Source organism: Pan paniscus, chromosome 1, assembly GCF_029289425.2.
Source record: "Pan paniscus chromosome 1, NHGRI_mPanPan1-v2.0_pri, whole genome shotgun sequence".
Lineage (NCBI taxonomy): Eukaryota > Metazoa > Chordata > Mammalia > Primates > Hominidae > Pan > Pan paniscus.
The window spans coordinates 28,785,970-28,807,100 of NC_073249.2; the positions used below are offsets into that span (position 1 = coordinate 28,785,970).

The 21,131-nt window shown below is 36.3% G+C and overlaps 1 protein-coding gene across 7 annotated transcripts in view; it reads right to left on the reverse strand.

Moving 5' to 3' along the window:
* The window catches only part of MARK1 (microtubule affinity regulating kinase 1), a 136,479-nt gene that overhangs the window by 50,660 nt on the left and 64,688 nt on the right, over positions 1 to 21,131 (reverse strand). For 5 of the 7 annotated variants that reach the window (XM_003807177.5, XM_003807176.5, XM_008959232.5 and 2 more), the window contains 3 exons: positions 15,236 to 15,284; positions 13,756 to 13,821; positions 9,467 to 9,537 (listed from right to left, as the gene is read on the reverse strand). In XM_003807177.5, coding sequence (XP_003807225.1) covers positions 9,467 to 9,537; positions 13,756 to 13,821; positions 15,236 to 15,284 — 186 coding nt within the window. Of the gene's footprint in view, positions 1 to 9,466; positions 9,538 to 13,755; positions 13,822 to 15,235; positions 15,313 to 19,561; positions 19,687 to 21,131 lie in introns of those variants that run through there. The other 2 variants (XM_008959233.4, XM_034947200.3) reach the window with 2 other exon arrangements.

Sequence of the window (21,131 nt, forward strand, 5' to 3'; positions counted from 1 at the left end):
TAGGTTATAGTATGTTCATATTATAAGATTATTTTGTATCATGGGTGCCAGAAATTTGCAGATAATTACATTATCTTTTGTTAGTCACATGTTTGTATGAGCCACTGAAGGTATGCAACAGATAATAATTTGGTTACCAAACATGATCAGAGGCCATGCAACTCATGTCAGACAGAATGGTCTCTATGAAAACAGTTCTATAAGTACTTCTGGAATCAAACATTTCCTGAGCCTCAAAGCATCAAGAATGGAAAGATAATTACAAAGAATCCTCTGCATTAAGCATGTGTTCTCCCCAAACTCTATGAACTCTGAGCTATCAGTCAAATGTGGTAGTTTATTATAGTATTACCACATTTGCTTAGCAGGGAACAATTTCTGCCATGAAAGAAGTTCTGCCTTCTGACTCAATGCAAGAATCCCCCTCCACAAGCCCAATTTTTACTGCATTATTTTACAGCTAGACCTTCCCATCTCAAACCATTCTGTACTTCCATAAATAGGATATCGGAACTTCCCTATGAGCCTTCTATTAATGGATCCTGAAAACATGATTTACTGTCAGCTGGGTACTGACGGTAAGATCACACACATCAGTGTTTTCCATTGAGGTGGAGTTATCACGGTTACTTTGCAATTATTAATACTTATAAGTGGCAGACTTGATATTGCAAGAATTGAATCAATATTACTTTTTTTTTTTTCTGTAGGCTCAAGTCTTAAGGAATGTAAAAGCGTTGTATGGGCAATGGCTGCTCAGTGGTCTTAAACTGCCCAAGTGTCTTCGGTATTTCTAAGAGTAAGGTCAAGGACGTATATACATTTATTATTGTTGACATAGTATTAATACATACATTCTTTCACTGTTAAAATAAAAAAGCAAATAAAAGTAAATGTATATTCATTAAGTCCGTAAGTTTAAATGAAATCCATAAATAAAAATAAGCTCCTCAAAAATAAATTTAAGTATAAATTTATCTTTAGTCAGGTAACTACAAAATAATGTACGTGTGTGCATGTGTGTATGTATGTTTACATATCTCTGGTTTGTAAAAATGTGAGTTAGTAACTTTTTTAGTTTTGGGAAAACATATATAGATACTAAATACATTTAAAATTTATAGTAAATAAATAAATTATAAAGAAAATATTTGCCATTGTTTTACAATTTATATAGCATTCATTTGGCACTCAGTCTCTGCAATGTAAAGAATATGAAGATGATTTCAAAATATTACAGACTTTATTTAAAAAACCAAGCCAATTTTAGTAATTATTTGTATCTCTATTAAAATACCTATGTCCCAACCTCTTATCCTGCTCTCGCTCACCAGCAAAGATGGAAAGCTCTTTAAAATAGCAGGCATTTCCAACTTCTCTAATTCCATATAGTACCCAGTACAATTTTCTACATCTATCAAAAAATAAGTAAAACTAGCTGCCTTAAAAAATAAGTAGCAATAATCTTTAAAATATACATTAGGATTCTAATGGGAATATTTAATGCAAATTGGAACTTTCTTGCTGGTCTGCTACTAACAAAAGCTACTGTGACTGATATTAAATGAATAATACTTAAAACGATGTGTGTGGCTGGGCACAGCGGCTCACGCCTATAATCCCAGCACTTTGGGAGGCCGAGGTGGGCAGATCACCTGAGGTCAGGAGTTCAAGACCAGCTTGGCCAACATGCTGAAACCCCATCTCTACTAAAAATACAAAAATTAGCTGGGCGTGGTGGTGTGTGCCTGTAATCCCAGCTACTTGGGAGGCTGAGGTAGGAGAATCGCTTGAACCCAGGAGGTGGAGGTTGCAGCGAGACAAGATAGCGCCACTGCACTCTAGCCTGGGTGACAGAGCAAGACTCTGTCTCAAAAAATAAAAATAAAAATAAAAAATAAATAAATAAAATAAATACATGTCGAGGGACATTCCAAGATGGCCAAACAGGAAGACCTCTGGTCTGCAGCTCCCAGCATGATCAACGCAGAAGACAGGTGATTTCTATATTTCCAACTGAGGTACCTGGTTCATCTCACTGGGACTGGCTGGACAGTGGGTGCAGCCCACGGAGGGCGAGCTGAAACAGGGTAGGGAAGCACGAGGGGTTGGGGTATTTCCCTTTCCTAGCCAAAGGAAGCCGTGACAGACTACCTGGAAAAACGGGACACTCCCCACCCAAATACTGCGCTTTTCCCAAGGTCTTAGCAACCAGCAGACAAGGTGATTCTCTCCCGTGCCTGGCTTGGCGGGTCCTATGCCCACGGAGCCTTGCTCACTGCTAGCACAACAGTCTGAGATTGATCTGCGAGGCAGCAGCCTGGCTGGGGGAGGGGAATTTGCCAATGCTGAGGCTTGAGTAGGTAAACAAAGCAGCCAGGAAGCTTGAACTGGGTAAAGCCCACCGCAGCCCAACAAGGCCTACTGCCTCTAGACTCCATCTCTGTGGGCAGGGCATGGTTGAACAAAAGGCAGCAGGCAACTTCTGCAGACTTAAATGTCCCTGTCTGACAGCTCCGAAGAGAGCAGTGGTTCTCCCAGCACGGTGTTTGAGCTCTGAGAATGGACAGACTGCCTCCTCAGGTGGGTCCCTGACCCCCGTGTAGCCTAACTGGGAGACACCTCCCAGTAGGGGCTGACAGACACCTCATATAGGTGGCTGCCCCTCTGGGACGAAGCTTCCAGAGGAAAGATCAGGCAGCAATATTCTCTGTTCTGTAATATTTGCTGTTCTGCAGCCTCTGCTGGTGATACCCAGGCAAACAGGGTCTGGAGTGGAACTCCAGCAAACTCCAACAGACCTGCAGCTGAGGAGCCTGACTGTTAGAAGGAAAACTAACAAACAGAAAGGAATAGCATCAACATCAACCAAAAGGTCATCTACATAAAAACCCCCATCTGTAGGTCACCAACATCAAAGACCAAAGGTAGATAAAACCACAAAGATGGGGAGAAACCAGAGCGGAAAAGCTGAAAATTCTAAAAATCAGAACACCTCTTCTCCTCCAAAGGATCGCAGCTCCTTGCCAGCAACAGAACAAAGCTGGATGGAGAATGACTTTGACAAGTTGACAGAAGTAGGCTTCAGAAGGTCTGTAATAACAAACTTCTCCAAACTAAAGGAGGATGTTTGAACCCATCGCAAGGAAGCTAAAAACTTTGAAAAAAGATTAGACGAATGGCTAACTAGAATAAACAGTGTAGAGAAGACCTTAAATGACCTGATGGAGCTGAAAACCATGGTGCGAGAACTTCATGATGCATGCACAAGCTTCAATAGCCAATTCGATCAAGTGGAAGAAAGGCTATCAATGACTGAAGATCAAATTAGTGAAATAAAGCGAGAAGATAAGGTTAGAGAAAAAAGAGTAGAAAGAAATGAACAAAGCCTCCAAGAAATACGGGACTGTGTGAAAACACCAAATCTACATTTCACTGGTGTACCTGAAAGTGACAGGGAGAATGGAACCAAGTTGGAAAACACTCTTTAGGATATTATCCAGGAGAACTTCCCCAACCTAGCAAGGCAGGCCAACATTCAAATTCAAGAAATACAGAGAACATCCAAAGATACTCCTTGAGAAGAACAACCCCAAGACACATAATTGTCAGATTCACCAAGGTTGAAATGAAGGAAAAAGTGTTAAGGGCAGCCAGAGAGAAAGGTTGAGTTACCTACAAAGGGAAACCCATCAGACTAACAGAGGATCTCTTGGCACAAACCTTACAAGCTAGAAGAAAGTGGGGGCCAATATTCAACATTCTTAAAGAATTTTCAACCCAGAATTTCATATCCAGCCAAACTAAGCTTCATAAGTGAAGGAGAAATAAAATCCTTTACAGACAAGCAAATGCTGAGAGATTTTGTCACCACCAGGCCTGCCTTACAATAGCTCCTGAAGGAAGCAGTAAACATGGAAAGAAACAACTGGCACCAGCCACTACAAAAACATGCCACATTGTAAAGACCATCGATGCTATGAAGAAACTGCATCAATTATTGGGCAAAATAACCAGCAAACATTGTAATGACAGGATCAAATTCACACCTAACAATATTAACCTGAAATGTAAATGGGCTAAATGCCCCAATTAAAAGACACAGAGTGGCAAATTGGATAAAGAGTCAAGACCCATCAGTGTGCTGTATTCAGGAGACCCATCTCATGTGCAGAGACACACATAGGCTCAAAATAAAGGGATGGAGGAAGATCTACCAAGCAAATGGAAAACAAAAAAAAGCAGGGGTTGCAATCCTAGTCTCTGATAAAACAAACTTTAAACTGACAAAGATCAAAAGAGACAAAGAAGGCCATTACATAATGGTAAAGGGATCATTTCAACAAGAAGAGCTAACTATCCTAAATATATATTCATCCAATACAGGAGCACCCAGATTCATAAAGCAAGTCCTTACAGACCTACAAAGAGACTTAAGACTCCCACACAATAATAATGGGAGACTTTAACACCCCACTGTCAATATTAGACAGATCAATGAGACAGAAGGTTAACAAGGATATCCAGGACTTGAACTCAGCTCTGCATCAAGCAGACCTAACAGACATCTACAGAACTCTCCACCCCAAATCAACAGAATATACATTCTTCTCAGTACCACTTTGCACTTATTCCAAAACCGTCCACATATTTGGAAGTAAAGCACTCCTCAGCAAATGTAAAAGAACAGAAATCACAACAAACTATCTCTCAGACCACAGTGCAATCAAATTAGAACTCAGGATTAAGAAACTCACTCAAAACCGCACAACTACATGGAAACTGAACAACCTGCTCCTGAATGACTATTGGGTAAATTACAAAATGAAGGCAGAAATAAAGATGTTCTCTGAAACCAATGAGAACAAAGACACAACATACCAGAATCTCTGGGACACATTTAAAGCAGTGTGTAGAGGGAAATGTGTAGCACTAAATGCCCACAAGAGAAAGCATGAAAGATCTAAAATCGACACCCTAACCTCACAATTAAAAGAACTAGAGAAGCAAGAGGAAACACTTTCAAAAGCTAGCAGAAGGCAAGAAATAACTAAGATCAGAGCAGAACTGAAGGAGACTGAGACATAAAAAACCCTTCAAAAAAAATCAATAAATCCAGGAGCTGGTTTTTTGAAAAGATCAACAAAATTGATAGACCAGTAGCAAGACTAATAAAGAAGAAAAGAGAGAAGAATCAAATAGATGCCATAAAAAATGATAAAGGGGATATCACCATTGATCCCACAGAAATGCAAACTACCATCAAAGAATACTATAAACACCTCTATGCAAATAAACTAGAAAATCTAGAAGAAATGAATAAATTCCTGGACACATACACTCTTCCAAGACTAAACGAGGAGGACGTTGAATCTCTGAATAGACCAATAACAGGCTCTGAAATTGAGGCAATAATTAATAGCCTAGCCACCAAAAAAAGTCCGGGACCAGATGGATTAACTGCCAAATTCTACCAGAGGTACAAAGAGGAGCTGGTACCATTCCTTCTGAAACTATTCCAATCAATAGAAAAAGAGGGAATCCTCCCTAACTCATTTTATGAGGCCAACATCATCCTGATACCAAAGCCTGGCAGAGACACAACAAACAAAGAGAATTTTAGACCAATATCCCTGAAGAACATTAATGCAAAAATCCTCAATAAAATACTGGCAAACCAAATCCAGCAGCACATCAAAAGGCTTATCCACCACGATGAAGTCAGCTTCATCCCTGGGATGCAGGGCCAGTTCTATATACGCAAATCAATAAACGCAATCCATCATATAAACAACAAACAATGAAAACCACGATTATCTCAATAGATGCAGAAAAGGCCTTTGACAAAATTCAACAGCCCTTCATGCTAAAAACTCTCGATAAACCAGGTATTGATGGAACGTATCTCAAAATAATAAGAGCTATTTATGACAAACCCACAGCCAATATCATCATACTGAATGGGCAAAAACTGGAAGCATTCCCCATACTCAATGGGCAAAAACTGGAAGCATTCCCTTTGAAAACCAGCACAAGACAGGGATGTCCTCTCTCACCACTCCTATTCAACATAGTGTTGGAAGTTCTGGCCAGGGCAATCAGGCAAGAAAAAGAAATAAAGGGTATTCAATTAGGAAATGAGGAAGTCAAGAGGTCCCTGTTTGCAGGTGACATGATTGTATATTTAGAAAATCCCATCATCTCAGCCCAAAATCTCCTTAAGCTGATAAGCAACTTCAGCAAAGTCTCAGGATACAAAATGAATGTGCAAAAAATCACAAGCATTCCTATACACCAATAACAGACAAACAGAGAGCCAAATCATGAATGAACTCCCATTCGCAATTGCTACAAAGAGAATAAAATACCTAGGAATCCAACTTACAAGGGACATGAAGGACCTCTTCAAGGAGAACAACAAATCACTGCTCAACGAAATAAAAGAGGACACAAACAAATGGAAGAATATTCCATGCTCACGGATAGGAAGTATCAATATTGTGAAAATGGCTATGCTACCCAAGGTAATTTATAGATTCAATGCCATCCCCATCAAGCTACCAATAACTTTCTTCACAGAATTGGAAAAAACTACTTTAAAATTCATATGGAACCAAAAAAGAGCCTGCATTGTGAAGACAATCCTAAGCAAAAAGAACAAAGCTGGAGGCATCATGCTACCTGATTTCAGACTATACTACAAGGCTACAGTAACTGAAAGAGCATGGTACTGGTACCAAAACAGAAATACAGACCAATGGAACAGAACAGAGGCCTCAGAAATAATGCCACACATCTACAACCATCTGATCTTTGACAAACCTGACAAAAACAAGAAATGGGGAAAGGATTCCCTATTTAATAAATGGTGCTGGGAAAACTGGCTAGCCATATGTAGAAAGCTGAAACTGGATCCCTTCCTTACACCTTACACAAAAATTGAAGATGGATTAAAGACTTAAATGTTAGACCTAAAACCATAAAAGCCCTAGAAGAAAATCTAGGCAATACCATTCAGGACATAGGCATGGGCAAGGACTTCATGTCTAAAACACCAAAAGCAATGGCAACAAAAGCCAAAATAGACAAATTAGGATCTAATTAAACTAAAAAGCTTCTGCACGGCAAAAGAAACTACCATCAGAGTGAACAGGCAACCTACAGAATGGGAGAAAAGTTTTGCAATCTACCCATCTGACAAAGGGCTAATATCCAGAATCTACAAAGAACTCACAGAAATTTACAAGAAAAAAACAACCCCATCAAAAAGTGGGCAAAGGATATGAACAGACACTTCTCAAAAAAAGACATCTATGCAGCCAACAGACACATGAAAAAATGCTCAATATCACTGGTAATCAGAGAAATGCAAATCGAAACCACAATGAGATACCATCTCACGCCAGTTAGAATGTTTAAAATGGCAATCATTAAAAAGGCAGGAAACAACAGATGCTGGAGAGGATGTGGAGAAATAGGAACGCTTTTACACTGTGGGTGGGAGTGTAAATTAGTTCAATCATTGTGGAAGACAGTGTGGCAATTCCTCAAGGATCTAGAACTAGAACTACCATTTGACCCAGCAATCCCATTACTGGGTATATACCCAAAGGATTATAAATCATGCTACTATAAAGACACATGCACACATATGTTTATTGTGGCACTATTCACAACAGCAAAGACTTGGAACCAACCCAAATGTCCATCAATGATAGACTGGATTAAGAAAATGTGGCACATATACACCATGGAATACTACGCGGCCATAAAAAAGGATGAGTTCCTGTCCTTTGCAGGGACGTGGATGAAGGTGGAAACCGTCATTCTCAGCAAACTAACACAGGAACAGAAAACCAAACACCACATGTTCTCACTCATAAGTGGGAGTCGAACAATGAAAACACATGGACACAGGGCAGGGAACATCACACACTGGGGCCTGTCGTGGGGTGGGGGGTGCTGGGGGAGGGATAGCATTAGAGAAATACCTAATGTAAATGATGAGTTGATGGGTGCAGCAAACCAATATGGCACATGTATACCTATGTATCAAACCTGCATGTTGTGCACATGTACCCTGAAACTTAAAGTATAATTTAAAAAAGGAAGAAAAATAAAATAAAATAAAATAAATAAAAATTTTTAAAAATGATGTGTGTAATACTTTATTTAAGGGTAAGCTGAACTTCCATCCCAGGATAGAAAATAATATTACAGTACGTGGTTGAATGCCATTCAGTTTCTTAAAGTTGTTTTCCTTATTACCAGTTGTCTTTACATTCAGCTATTTTAACACGAATATTTCTAGGAATCTATCACAAATAAAAGTGCTATGCATATCTTTGGTATAAAGCATTTCACAAATTGTGTTCCAAAAAGCAATAATTCTGTGAAACATTAATAACAGAGGTTTCACAAAACAAACACACTCATTTCATGGTCAATTTGGAGAATGCCATGTTACAACAAGTTAAACAGGCTTTTTCCTCCCCTCCCTTTCAGGACTTCTCTATTTGTTTAACATGTTAACACACACATATGTATCTTAGAGAAAGATCTTATATCAGTATTTGGTCTTTTCCGAACATACTGATTACAGAACCTCTTTAATTGTAGAATTAAAGTGTTCATGCAGGCAGAAGAGGTAGCGAGCCATTTTTAAAATTCTAAATTTAATAAAAGTTTAGGATATAGTAAATTATCCACTTAAACTTTAGTAAATTTTATGAACAATTTACAATTCACTAATTTGCTATTTCTATGGTAACTTACATGTATGCTTACAATTTACAATTCACTAATTTGCTATTTATATGGTAACTTATATGTATGCTTATTTCAATCACTTCAGTTCTAAAAATTAAAAATAAAATTCTAGATAAATTTATATTTTCTTATTTTATCATTTCTGTAATAAGTCATATTCAAGTTGAACTGGAAATATGAGTATCTTATCATATTCCTCTGCCACAATTTGGAGTTTCTTGCCTACTTGGTTAAATAAAATTGACCATATTCTTTAAATCTACAAAAATGAGTTTAAACACCAAAACATCTTTAAAGAATATAATACAATAACCTCTTTAAACAGTACACATATATGCTGTATATATAAAGCCAGTAATAATTTATAATAATTATTGGATAAAGACTTCAAAGCGTTAACTAATTTTTTTCTATCTCAGTCTAGTCTACGTTTCCAGGACTCTCAGAGAGTCTTAATAAGGTGAGTCTCATCTATAAATATTTACTCTTTATGACAATCTGAAAATAACCATCTGCAACTATTTAAATTTAAATTCAGAAAGGTTTATTTTTTAGGAGTTTTCCATCCTTAAAAATATAAGAAAGCAGGAATTCTTCTTTTTAAAATACCATGTGCTGTGAAGTCCAGTTTGTAATACTGTCCATTGTACATCGCTACAATTATCAGCAAAACAAAGTTGAAAACTACTTTCCATACCTGCCTAAATTTTGCACGGGCCTCTTTCTCTTTCATTCTTCCATGGGCAACTAAGTAATCAAATACTTCACCTGAATCAGAAAGGTAAAGCAGGTAGTAAAATATACATAGATTTTTGGTTAACAATATATGCAATGTCAAGTTTTTTCCTTGTTTATAAAGAAACTTTTGGCCCACAATTTTCTGCTAGTTTATGTAAGTTACAAACTAACACATGAATAGAAAAAAGGAAAAAATTACATATAAAATTGAGTACCTGTAGCAGTTTGTGATTTAGCAAAACTCTTTAAAAAATAAGTCATAAAAACACAACCAAGAAAACTTGCTTTCTGCTTTCAAGTATTATGTAAAAATACAGTCAACTCTTTATTATCCATTCTAGTAAAGGGAAGCCACAGCCTGGTCAATCAAAATTTACATTTGGCTTTGTATTTGGGGCCTACGTTTCAAACAAAATGACGAAGTGTGTTTTGTTGGATTGCTCTTTTAAATTCTCCCTGTCATGTAGTCTGGATAAAATTCCATCTCACTACTTCCATCCACATTGATTTATTTCTTTCCTTTCCTATACTCTGTGTTTATTCTCACTCTACTCATTTCATACATTCTAGTAGTCAGCCACATATTATACAGAATTAAATCATTTGTGTGTGTATCTCTATTACCCCAGATGAACTGTAAATTACTTGAAAATCATCATAATATCCATACTTAATTTGCATCTTCATCTTCATGGCAGAACACAAAGTGGATAGATAAATGTTTGGTGAAATAATTTAAAAAGAACTAGAAGCTGTATAAATTTTCTACTGGATCCATTACTTTACATGTCTGTAAGTTTTTCTCCTTTTTCTCTAGTTAGTAATAGCTTAAAACTAAATTAAACTTGAGTTACAATTTTAAAAATAAAATATTATCTTAGTATAAGGATTAAATTTATTTTTGTGTCCTTATAATTTGTACCAGATAGATATACATGTATATTAAAAACTCACAAAATGGCTTAAAGTGTTCTTGTAAAGTATAGCAAAGTGGTAAAAACAAAAAAACTCAGACTTTAGAATCAGACCAATTTTGGTATGAATTTTGTTTTAGCCCTGAGTACTACTGAAAGACATTATTAGGAAGATTTCTTAACTTCATTAAGACTCAGTTTCTACCTACTGTCTACTCACATGGTTGTTGTAAGGATTAAATGAAATAATGCATGTGCTTAGCACAGCGACTGGCATATAGTAAGCACTCAATAAATTGCATTTTTGTACCTAGGTATACAGATATATTACATATATATGCAATATCAATCCTAGGATATAAATAAAATATTAAAAATCAAATACGTAATGAATGTATGTCACATGAAACTAATACATCTACAATGTTAGACAGCATATTATATAATATTAAGCATACTTAAGTGATTAAATGGGATGATGAGAACAGAGAAATGAATGGATGCTCTAGTTGACTCATCATAGTAGTTAATTCTAGATATGTGGTAATAGTTGTTAATTCTAGTTAACCCATCATAGCAGTTAATTCTAGATATGTGAGTTTAGGCTAGGAAAGATATATATAAGAGTTCAAAAAATTTGGATCTACTCTTAAGTGCTGCCTAGAATACACTTACCCCAGGTATTTACATGACATAGTCCTGTACTTATCATATATTGTTTGTGTATGATTTACTTCCCCAACTAGAATGTAAGTGTCTTGAGGGCAGGGACTTTGTCTTTGCTCACTTATGTATTCCCAGCACCTAGAACATTACCTGACACATGGTAAGCATTTTATAAATGTTGTTTGAATGAACAAAAGAAAGAATAAACACATCATTCCACAGTAGTCCTGAAACCCACTTTTAATAGGCTCCTTTGGATTAAACATGGTTCAAAATAAAAAAAAGATTTCTTTGATTTTCTAATCACTGAAAATTTTCATTCCATTAGTGAACCAGAATCAACTCTTGGCAAAGAGGCAGTTGTCTGACTTAATTCTTATTCACATTACCTTTCTAGTGTACATGTCAGATTTGATCCTAAACTAAGTAGAAATTTCAGAGGAAAAATATTTAGTGTTTTATTTTCCAGAGTCACCTTGCCATTTATGGATTAAAAAGGCAAGAAAATCATTCTAGATTTACTGCCACAGAACCATGATGGTTTTTGTTACAGAATCACTAACTTGCAAACTCAAAGAAAACCTATCGCAGGAATCAGGATTTAATGAGACTGGCTGGTGTGGTCTGAATTCCTGTACCCATTTCTCTACACTACTCCCCACTGTGCCTCCCAAATATGCTACTGAAGGAGAGTGGTGAAGGCCTTACATACTCTTACTCTAGCCATTACTCCCCTTCATTAGCACCAATAGAGAGTTGACTGTACTTACCATTAACCATTAAGTCAGTACACATGTTAATATTAACACAGCCTTGCAGTGGGCCTTTATAAAAAGAGAAGGGTGTCTACAGAATTTTAGCAGTCTATGATTTCCCAAATCAAAGTGGGTATAGCCCCTTTCTCTAAATTTTATATCACTAAAAGGAAGAAAAGAGTCTAACTAAACTAAAAATAATATTTGGGGTTCCCATGAGACAGATTATTATAGCAATCTAACTGAAGGACATAAAAATAGAGAAATAGTTCATTATGTGGTATCTGTAGATTCATTAGTTTTATTATAGATCCACATTTTATGGAAATTTACATGGCTGTTTTAATATAATTTTTAAAATCCTATCATAATAAACATTAATGATAGATTTTCAAGTTAAGTAAAAGAACCTACACTGAAATATTTTTTTCAGGTGACAAAAGTTTTGCAAAAAAAAAAAAAAGGACTAAAATATTCAATCTGTATAAACAACTGCAAAAGCAATTAAATATATTAACATCTATAGTAGTTTTTTAGAAATATGAGGCCAGGCGTGGTGGCTAATGCCTGTAATCCCAGCACTTTGGGAGGCCAAGGCAGGCAGATCACAAGGTCAGGAGATCGAGACCATCTTGGCTAACACGGTGAAAACCCATCTCTACTAAAAATACCAAAAAATTAGCCGGGCACGGTGGCAGGCACCTGTAGTCCCAGCTACTCGGGAGGCTGGGGCAGCAGAATGGAGTGAACCTGGGAGGCGGAGCTTGGAGTGAACCTGGGAGGCGGAGCTTGCAGTGAACCGAGATCGTGCCACTGCACTCCAGCCTGGGCTACAGGGCAAGACTCCTTCTCAAAATAAAAAAAAAAAAAAGAAAAAGAAAAAGAAAAAAGAAAAGAAATACGAGACAGTATAAATATAGTTTAGTTGCTACAGACTAGATAAATCCTTTTTATTCTAGTTCACATAAAATCTGAATCACCATAAAAATTATAAATTTCATTAACTAAAAGAGCTCAATAGTAAGTTCAACACTAAGTTTTTCTATTGATTAGCAAAAAATCAATCAGCCAAATAATTTTAGCTGCCTTCTTTCTTCTTCAGTTGCTTAAATCCTGAGCCCTTAAAACCTCCCTTTAAGTATTCTTTATTTTTACTTATTAAATGATTAATTCCATAAATTTTCAACCCATTTCTGAGAAAGTGAAGTCCTAAGTCTAAAAGAAAAGTGATTCTGAGCTGACACATTTCTCGTTTAAGGGAAAGTGCAGGAGATGAAGATGATTTTCTATCACATATCAGTGTTTCAAAATCATTCCTATTTCTGACACCATGATAGTTAAAACATATGTGATATTCTACTACAAATGCATCTTGCTATCTCCCTGTCAACTCAGTCCTCTAACATATAAAATGTACAGATCAATACTTGTTTAAATTGAAATATTTAATTCACTTTATGAATTATCTTGGAAATGTATGTATATTGAGAATCTGTCATATGTGAACAATCAGTGAAATAAACACTGAACTAGAACAAGCTTTTATTATAGATTTTATTAAATACATTCTGTACTTGAGATACCCTGCTGATAGCCAAGAGTTTCTAATCATGATATGATATAGTAAAATTTAGATAAGAGAATCAATACATTTATAAGATGAAAATACAAATTTAACGTTTCAAAAAACGTCCCTAAGTAAAATGTAAATAAGCCAAAAATTCCATTTATAATGTAAGATCGAAAGGTCTTAAAAGTAAACACTGAATTTTCCTTAAGATGTAATTTAAAGGCATTTAAATAAAACAATAGATTCATTAACACTGAAGACATAAATGTCATAATGAACTCTTAGGTGTTAACATTTGTGTATGTCTCAGCAAAGAGAACTTTTCAATCACCCTCATTCTTACCCCCACTCGCGTATTCCATGACTAAATAGAGAGTCTTCTCTGTTTCAATAACTTCAAACAATTTTACTGAAAAAAAATTAGAGATATAACTCTATAACTGTTAGCACAGATTGAATATGCTTTAAGAAAATCTAAGGTAACACTAAACTAGTAGAAAATTTGACTATTTACTAAACATTATTAATCACAATTTTAAGTTCAAAAAGTCTCTCAAAGATTATTACTCCTATGACAGAAAACTACTTACCACAAAGTGATTTAGAACCAACTTCTTGAGTTGAAAAAGTTAAGTTTCTAGGATTAAAAGGCCATTACTTTTTCAAATTAGAATAAGGTAATAAAAGGAACTCTTAAAATCAGAAAAACAGAATTTAAACTGAAGTTTAAAAAGAGACTATGTTACATTACAGTGAGCCATCAAAAAATGCTAAATAATCTTTGGTACAGAAACAAAAGAATTTCTGTATTTCTGTGATATTATGAAAGTTTCTGGTTAGAAAAATTACCAAATTATCAAATTTATGTAGTTCAAATATTCACCACAAATAAACACTTTAACAACTATATACAGATAAGATTTTTAAATGTGCAACAAAAGTGTTTTAAAAAACAGATTTTAAAAAGAATTTTACTTGTCACAATCAAATGATTTCATATAATAATATATCTAATCAATACGTTTATTTGCAAAGATGGGGAGAAATCAGAACTTACTGAAAAATTTTACTAAAATTGAAATCAACTTTTTATTTTCTTTAAAATGCAAAGTTATTTTGCCTGTAAACCTATGATCAAACCCAAGTGCATAGTATCAAAATATCTGAAAGCCATTTTTTATTTTATAAATACCTAAATGACCTGCAATCTCTATTTAGAGACTTTTTTTTGAGACAGGGTCTCACTCTGTTGTCTAGGCTGGAGTGCAGTGGTGCGATCTTGGCTCGCTGCAACCTCCACCTCCCAGGCTCAAGCAATCCTCCCACCTCATCCTCCTGAGTAGCTGGGCCTACAGGTGCGCACCATCACTCCTGGCTAATTTTTGTATTTTTTTGCCGTGTTGCCCAGGGTGGTCTCAAACTCCTGAACTCAGGCAATCCACCTGCCTCAGCCTCCCAAAGTGCTGGGATTACAGGCATAAGCCACCACGCCCGGCCAGAAAGACATGTTTTTTAAAATTTAGAAACATTTGATTAGGAAATTTAAAAAAATTGTATGCATTAATTCTGAGTGATATCAATTATTTTAGTGGAGAGCAGAAGATAGCAAGGTAGCAGAAAACAGCAATCTGTAGCCTCCAGTTAGCTTCTTTGTAATCTATTTTTACCCAAAGTATCACTTCCTGGGGTTATCACTCAGGTTATCACTTTTCTTCTGCTTAAATAAACTATCCTTAAACATTGTGTCTTTTCAAATACCCTCAAATTAAGGAAAACACTTCATCACTAATTATATATATATATAATATATATATATTTCATACCTATATTAGGATGATTCAGTATCTTCATTATTCGTACTTCTCGAAATAACTGTTAAAGAAAACAGGTAGATATATTTCTGTTAAAAAAAAACAAGCAAGCAGAGAGCCAATTAAAATATTTATTTGAAGAAATTAATCTGCTTACAAAATGCTACAGGATTCTGGTAATGCATTGAAACAAGATATTTTCTCAGTCCCAACTCTGTACAAACAAGCTATGTTAACTTAGACTGTGACATTAACTTCGCTGTGACTTGGTTTCTAAAAGAATTTTAAGTAGATGAACTCAAATGGTCTGTGTGTGTCTGTGGTGTGAATACACTATACACAATAAAACTTACAATTTTTTAACCATTCCTTATGAAAAGCTACAGAAGAAAAACACTGAAAATGAAACTAAATGCTCCTTCATATGATTTTTACCCAGAAACCACCTTCCTTAGGGGTTTGACTCTTTAAAGTCATCTCTTCTGACTGATCAGACATTTTAATGAAAGATTCAGTAAGGTTTTTAGGTAGATTTGTAGAATAACATTAAAGAACAATAAAAACACATTTACTAATTTATATAAAAACAAAATGACAAGAAGCGACTTGAAACACAAATGTTAAAATTTCCCTCCTTTTCATTTTACTTTTTAAACAATATAGGGCACATTTTTCAAAAGCATCATTTGGTATTATTTTCTCTATGTCTTTGAGTATATGTTAGATTCCAAATAAAGCAATTTGTTCAAGAAAATAGGAGAACCAAAAATTAGTGATATTCTGAAAGTATATTAAGACATATGCATTTTATCAGAATAAAATCTAAAGTTACTACTTTCAGAGGTGACATTTCTGCAGCAAAGATACACAATAGTCAAAAGAACACAAAAAGATGTTGAACATTATTAATCATTGTGGAAATATAAATCAAAGCCACAAAGAGGTACCACCTCACACCTATTAGGATGACTGCTATCAAAAAACAACCCCCAACTCTGCCCAGAAAATAGCAAATGTTGGCGGGGATGTGGAGAGACTGGAACAGTTCTGCAGTATTGACGGGAATGACAAACGATAAAGCCTCCATGAAAAAAAATATATAGCAGTTCCTAAAGAAATTAAAAACAGAATTACCATATGATTTAGTAATTCTACTTCTGGGTATATGTCATATACCCAAAGAATTGAAAGCAGAGACTCAAGCGGATACTAGTACACCCATGTTCATAGTAGCATTATTCACAATAGCCCGGCAACCAGAGTCTATCAACAGATGAAGAGATAAACAAAATGTGGTCTATACAAACAATGGAATATTATTCAGCCTTAAAAAGGAAGGAAATTCTGACACATGATAGATACAACATGGATAAACCTTAAGAACATTAGGCTAACTGAAATAAGCCAGTCACAAAAGGGCAAACACTGTATGATTATGCTTATATAAGGTACCTAGAGTGGAGTCGTCAAATTCATAGAGATGTAAAGTAGAATGATGGTTGCCAGGGGCTGGAAGGATGGGGCACTGGGCGGGTTACTGTTTAATGAGTACAGAGTTTCCATTTTGGAAGACGAAAAACATTCTGGAGATTGATGGTGATGTTTGAACAACAATGTAAATGCACCTTAATGCCACTGAATTGTATACTTAAAATGGTTAAAATGGTAAGTTTTGTTAGGTATATTTTACCACAATTTAAGGAAAGAAATAAAATGTGCAAAAATGAATCAATAAATGTTCACCCCAATTAAAACAAAATGACTTAAGGCTTACCTCCTACAAAAAAGCTTGCTTTCCCTAGCTATTCTCAATAATTCCTACATAAACCCAGGGAGTCTGTATGTGTGCATATGTATATTCATATAAATAAATTTTTATAAAGTCCATGATACTTACAACTTTAATAATTAAAAATTACCTATCAGTAAATAAAATATAAAGGTGGATTCATTCATGTTCAAGACAAGTACTTTCTGTAACTTTGAAACACATTTTCATTTCAAATTTGGGACAAAGAGCATGCGGGTTAACCTCTCAGTACACATGGTCTTCAGTGCACTTGAGATCATCTCTTGCTCTGGCTCTGACAGTACATCTTCCTGACCATCCTCCTGCCTAAATGACCCCTCTCAGTCTTCCACTAAACCTCTCCCCTTCTACTCAACCTTTAAACATGGAGGTCCTCAGGGTTCAGCCCTTAGCCCCCCCTTTATCTTCTCACTCTACATATTTCTCCTAATGATTTATCATGGCTTCAAATATCATCGATTTGTTGCTGACTACTAAATTTAACTTTATCATCCCAACATTTATATCCAATCCCTATATACCTACTCAATATTTTCACTTGGCTGTCTCACAGAAATTCAAACCCAATACTTGATTTCTCACATCAAATTTGATACTGGTTTTCCCCAGCTCCATATGTCTGTCAAGCACCCTAATGACTGAAACTTGAGGATCATCCTTAACAACACCATCTCTTAAAATTTCTACATCAGATGCATCATTAAGACATTTTTATTCACCTCCACAATTTATCTCAAATCCATCAACGTCTACCCATCCATATTGACACTACTGTCACACTGAATCTCACTGGTCTTGGTACAACCATTCTGACTCTCTTTTCTACCTTCCCATCCTCCAATCTGTTATCCACACATCTTTTCTATCCTCCCATCCTCCAATCCGTTATCTACTACTTAACATCCACTGGTGGTTTCTCAATGCCATTAGAACAAAACCCCTAATCTTGAACACTGGCTACCAGACTCTAGAAAAAAATCAAGATCCTATTTACCTCTCTAGCCTTATCTCATGACTCTCAAGTGCCTACTCTGAGCCTCGTCTGCTCTACCTTTGTGCTCCACAGTCCTAATGGCCCCTTTGAGCTCCAAGTGACTGTAACTGATGATTTTGCTATTGCAGCCTTGGACAATGGGAGTCAGCCTTCACCCAGAAGCGTTCCTCAGAGTTTTGAACTCTTCACCTCCCAAACAGGGCTAACAGGTTTTAAAAAGCTATTAGCTATTAGCATGCTACTGATTGCTTGTCAAAACTGAGCATCTGACCCACAGAGGGACAGCTGCATTCACTGACCAAATTGCCTTACTCAGGTATGTGAACCAGGAAAAGTCAAAGTAGCACCAGAAGTCATTTTATATACATATACATATCTATGATACACATAAACATAATAGACTTTATTTTTATAGCAGTTTTAGGTTCACAGCAAAATTGAGCAGGAAGTACAAACAGTTTCCATATATTCCTTGTCCCCACATATGCAGAGCCTCCCCCACCATCAACATCCCAAACCAGAGAGGTACATTTGTTATAATCGATGGACCTACACATCATTATCACTGGAAGTTCACATTTACATTACTGTTCACTCTTGCTACTACTATACATTCTATGGGTTTAGACATGTACCCATCATTTTAGTATTACATAGACTAATACTAACACTGCTCTGAAAAATGTGTTCCACCTGTTCATCCCTCCCTTTTCCCTAACCTCTGGCAACCATTGATCTTTTTATTGTCACCAGTTTTGCCTTTTCCAGAATGTCACATACTTGAAATCATACAGCATGTAGCCTTTTCAGATTGGCTTTTACATAGTAATACACATTTAAGGTTCCTCCAGGTTTTTTCATAGCTTGATAGCTCATTTCCCTTTAGTGCTAAATTATATTCTGCTGTCTGGATGTACCATTGGTTATTCATCCATTCACCTACTGAAGGACATCTTGGTTGCTTCCAAGTTATGACCATTATGACTAAAGCTGCTATATAAACATCCATGTGCAAGTTTCTGTGTGGACGTAAGTTTTCAGCTTCCTTGGGTAAATACCAAGGAGTGCAACTGCTGGATCATATGGTAAGATATGTGTAGTTTTGTAAGAAACTGCCAAACTCTCTTCTAAAGTGGCTGTACCATTTGCATTTCCGCCAGCAACAAATGAGAGTTCCTGTTGCTCCACAACCTTGCCAGCATTTGGTGCTGTGTTTTGGACTTTTGCTATTCTAATAGGTATGTAGCAGTATCTCACTATTGTTTTAATTATCATTTCTCTGATGACATATGATGTGGAGTATCTTTTCATATGCTTATTTGCCATCTGTATAATTTCTTTGATGAGGTGTCTGTTCAGATCCTTCACCTATGTGTTAATCAAGTTGTTCATTTTCAAGCCTTTTCAAGCCAATTTTTGAGAAGCCTCCTCCAATCCTCAACAATACCAGATGCCTGTGGACAGTAGGAAATGTAGAATGTTCATTAAATATCTTGTTGATTCTAATTTGTCACATCAGAGAAAGGGTCCTTACCGTGGGCAGTCCTGGAGGTCCTGGGCAGAGGGAGCCAGAAGTCATATTCCCTCAATTCCTCCTCAGGGGTCTCAGGGAGGTGTGGGCCTTGGTCTGAGTGGCGTGCCCTCAGGTCAGCAGAGGAGAATGTGCCTGGAATCTGGGTGATTATCCAGAGTGAGGGTTGAGGGGGCCTCTCACTCTGACACAGAAAGGATGCCACCCCTGCCTGGGCCTACCCAGGACTGACAACAGAAATGGAGCTCCATGGGGTCCCTTGGTCTGAGCAGGTAGTCCCCTCAGAACACATTCAGGGTTTTTACCTTGGCTTCTGACTCCACCTGAGCCTCCTCTCTGCCTACCTAACCCGCCCCAGACTCACCTCCCTGAGAACCCCAAAGAGAAACAAGGGGGCACCTCATCAGGTGACCACTGCCCAGAGACTCCCAGGCTGACAGTAGGGGTGGGGCTCTGTGGGTTAGATTTGCAGAGGATCTAGGCTTCTTATTTCAACCTATTTTTTTTCTTACTGTGGCACATGAGCAGATAAAATTCACAAGTAATATGAGCAGACAAGATTCACATATAGCTATAAAACCAAAATTCACAAATCTTTTGATTCTAGGTTTTAATGTAACCAAGTAATTTTTTCCAGAAAGTCAAGTCAAATACGGTAGCTTATTATTTGATGACTTTCATAAAATCATTTTATAAGCACTGGGTAGTAAAATCAGCCATTTAAACATTTAAAAGTCATTTTATAAGAAAAAATGCTTAAGTGTAACTGAGGTAATTTTAAAAATTGAACATAATTTTTTAAAAATAGTCTTCCCCAAGCCTCCGAGAACATATTATAAAGAATAAACACAAACAGTACTTATTTTGGTTTTGCTATAAGATATAGATTTTAAAGTTTATGAACTTGTTATTAATATAAGTAGCATTATTATGTTTCATTTGTAATTTATTTGTATTATTGCTATTATATATCTCTAACAGAAAAGTCCCTGGCATCAGTCTTGCTCTCCTACACTCATATAGAATATCTAAATGAATTACCGCTTCTACTTTCTTCATCTATTCTTGCTTTCTTGTTAAAATTGTATTTATTTGTTAAGCTGTAGGAAATGACTTAAAAAATCACAACTCAGCACTTCAGTGTATCAGACATCTTTGTAACTGGCCTCTACTAACTAACCTGCCAACCTTTGCTCTACATTCCCTCTGCAACACACAGTGAGTGACATCTGTGCACCCATAATGCTCTTGGCTAGTGGTGCTCCCTGCAGCCTTACACTCCAAGCAGTTGAGAATCATGCTTACCAGAGGTTGTCTAGGTCCCAAACATGTTTGCCAGTTGCAGTTACCACTGGAAATAGTTTATATATTAATTTCCTATTGATGAGTAACAAAGTACCATACCCTAGCAATTTACAACATACATTTGTCGCTTTGCAGTTTCTGCGGCTCAGTATTCCAAGCCTGACTTAACTGGGTCTTCTGCTCAGGTCTCGTAAGGCTGCAATCAACATGTTGTCCAGGATGGTTCTCATCTGGATACTTGACTAGGGAGGAATCTACTTCTGAGCTA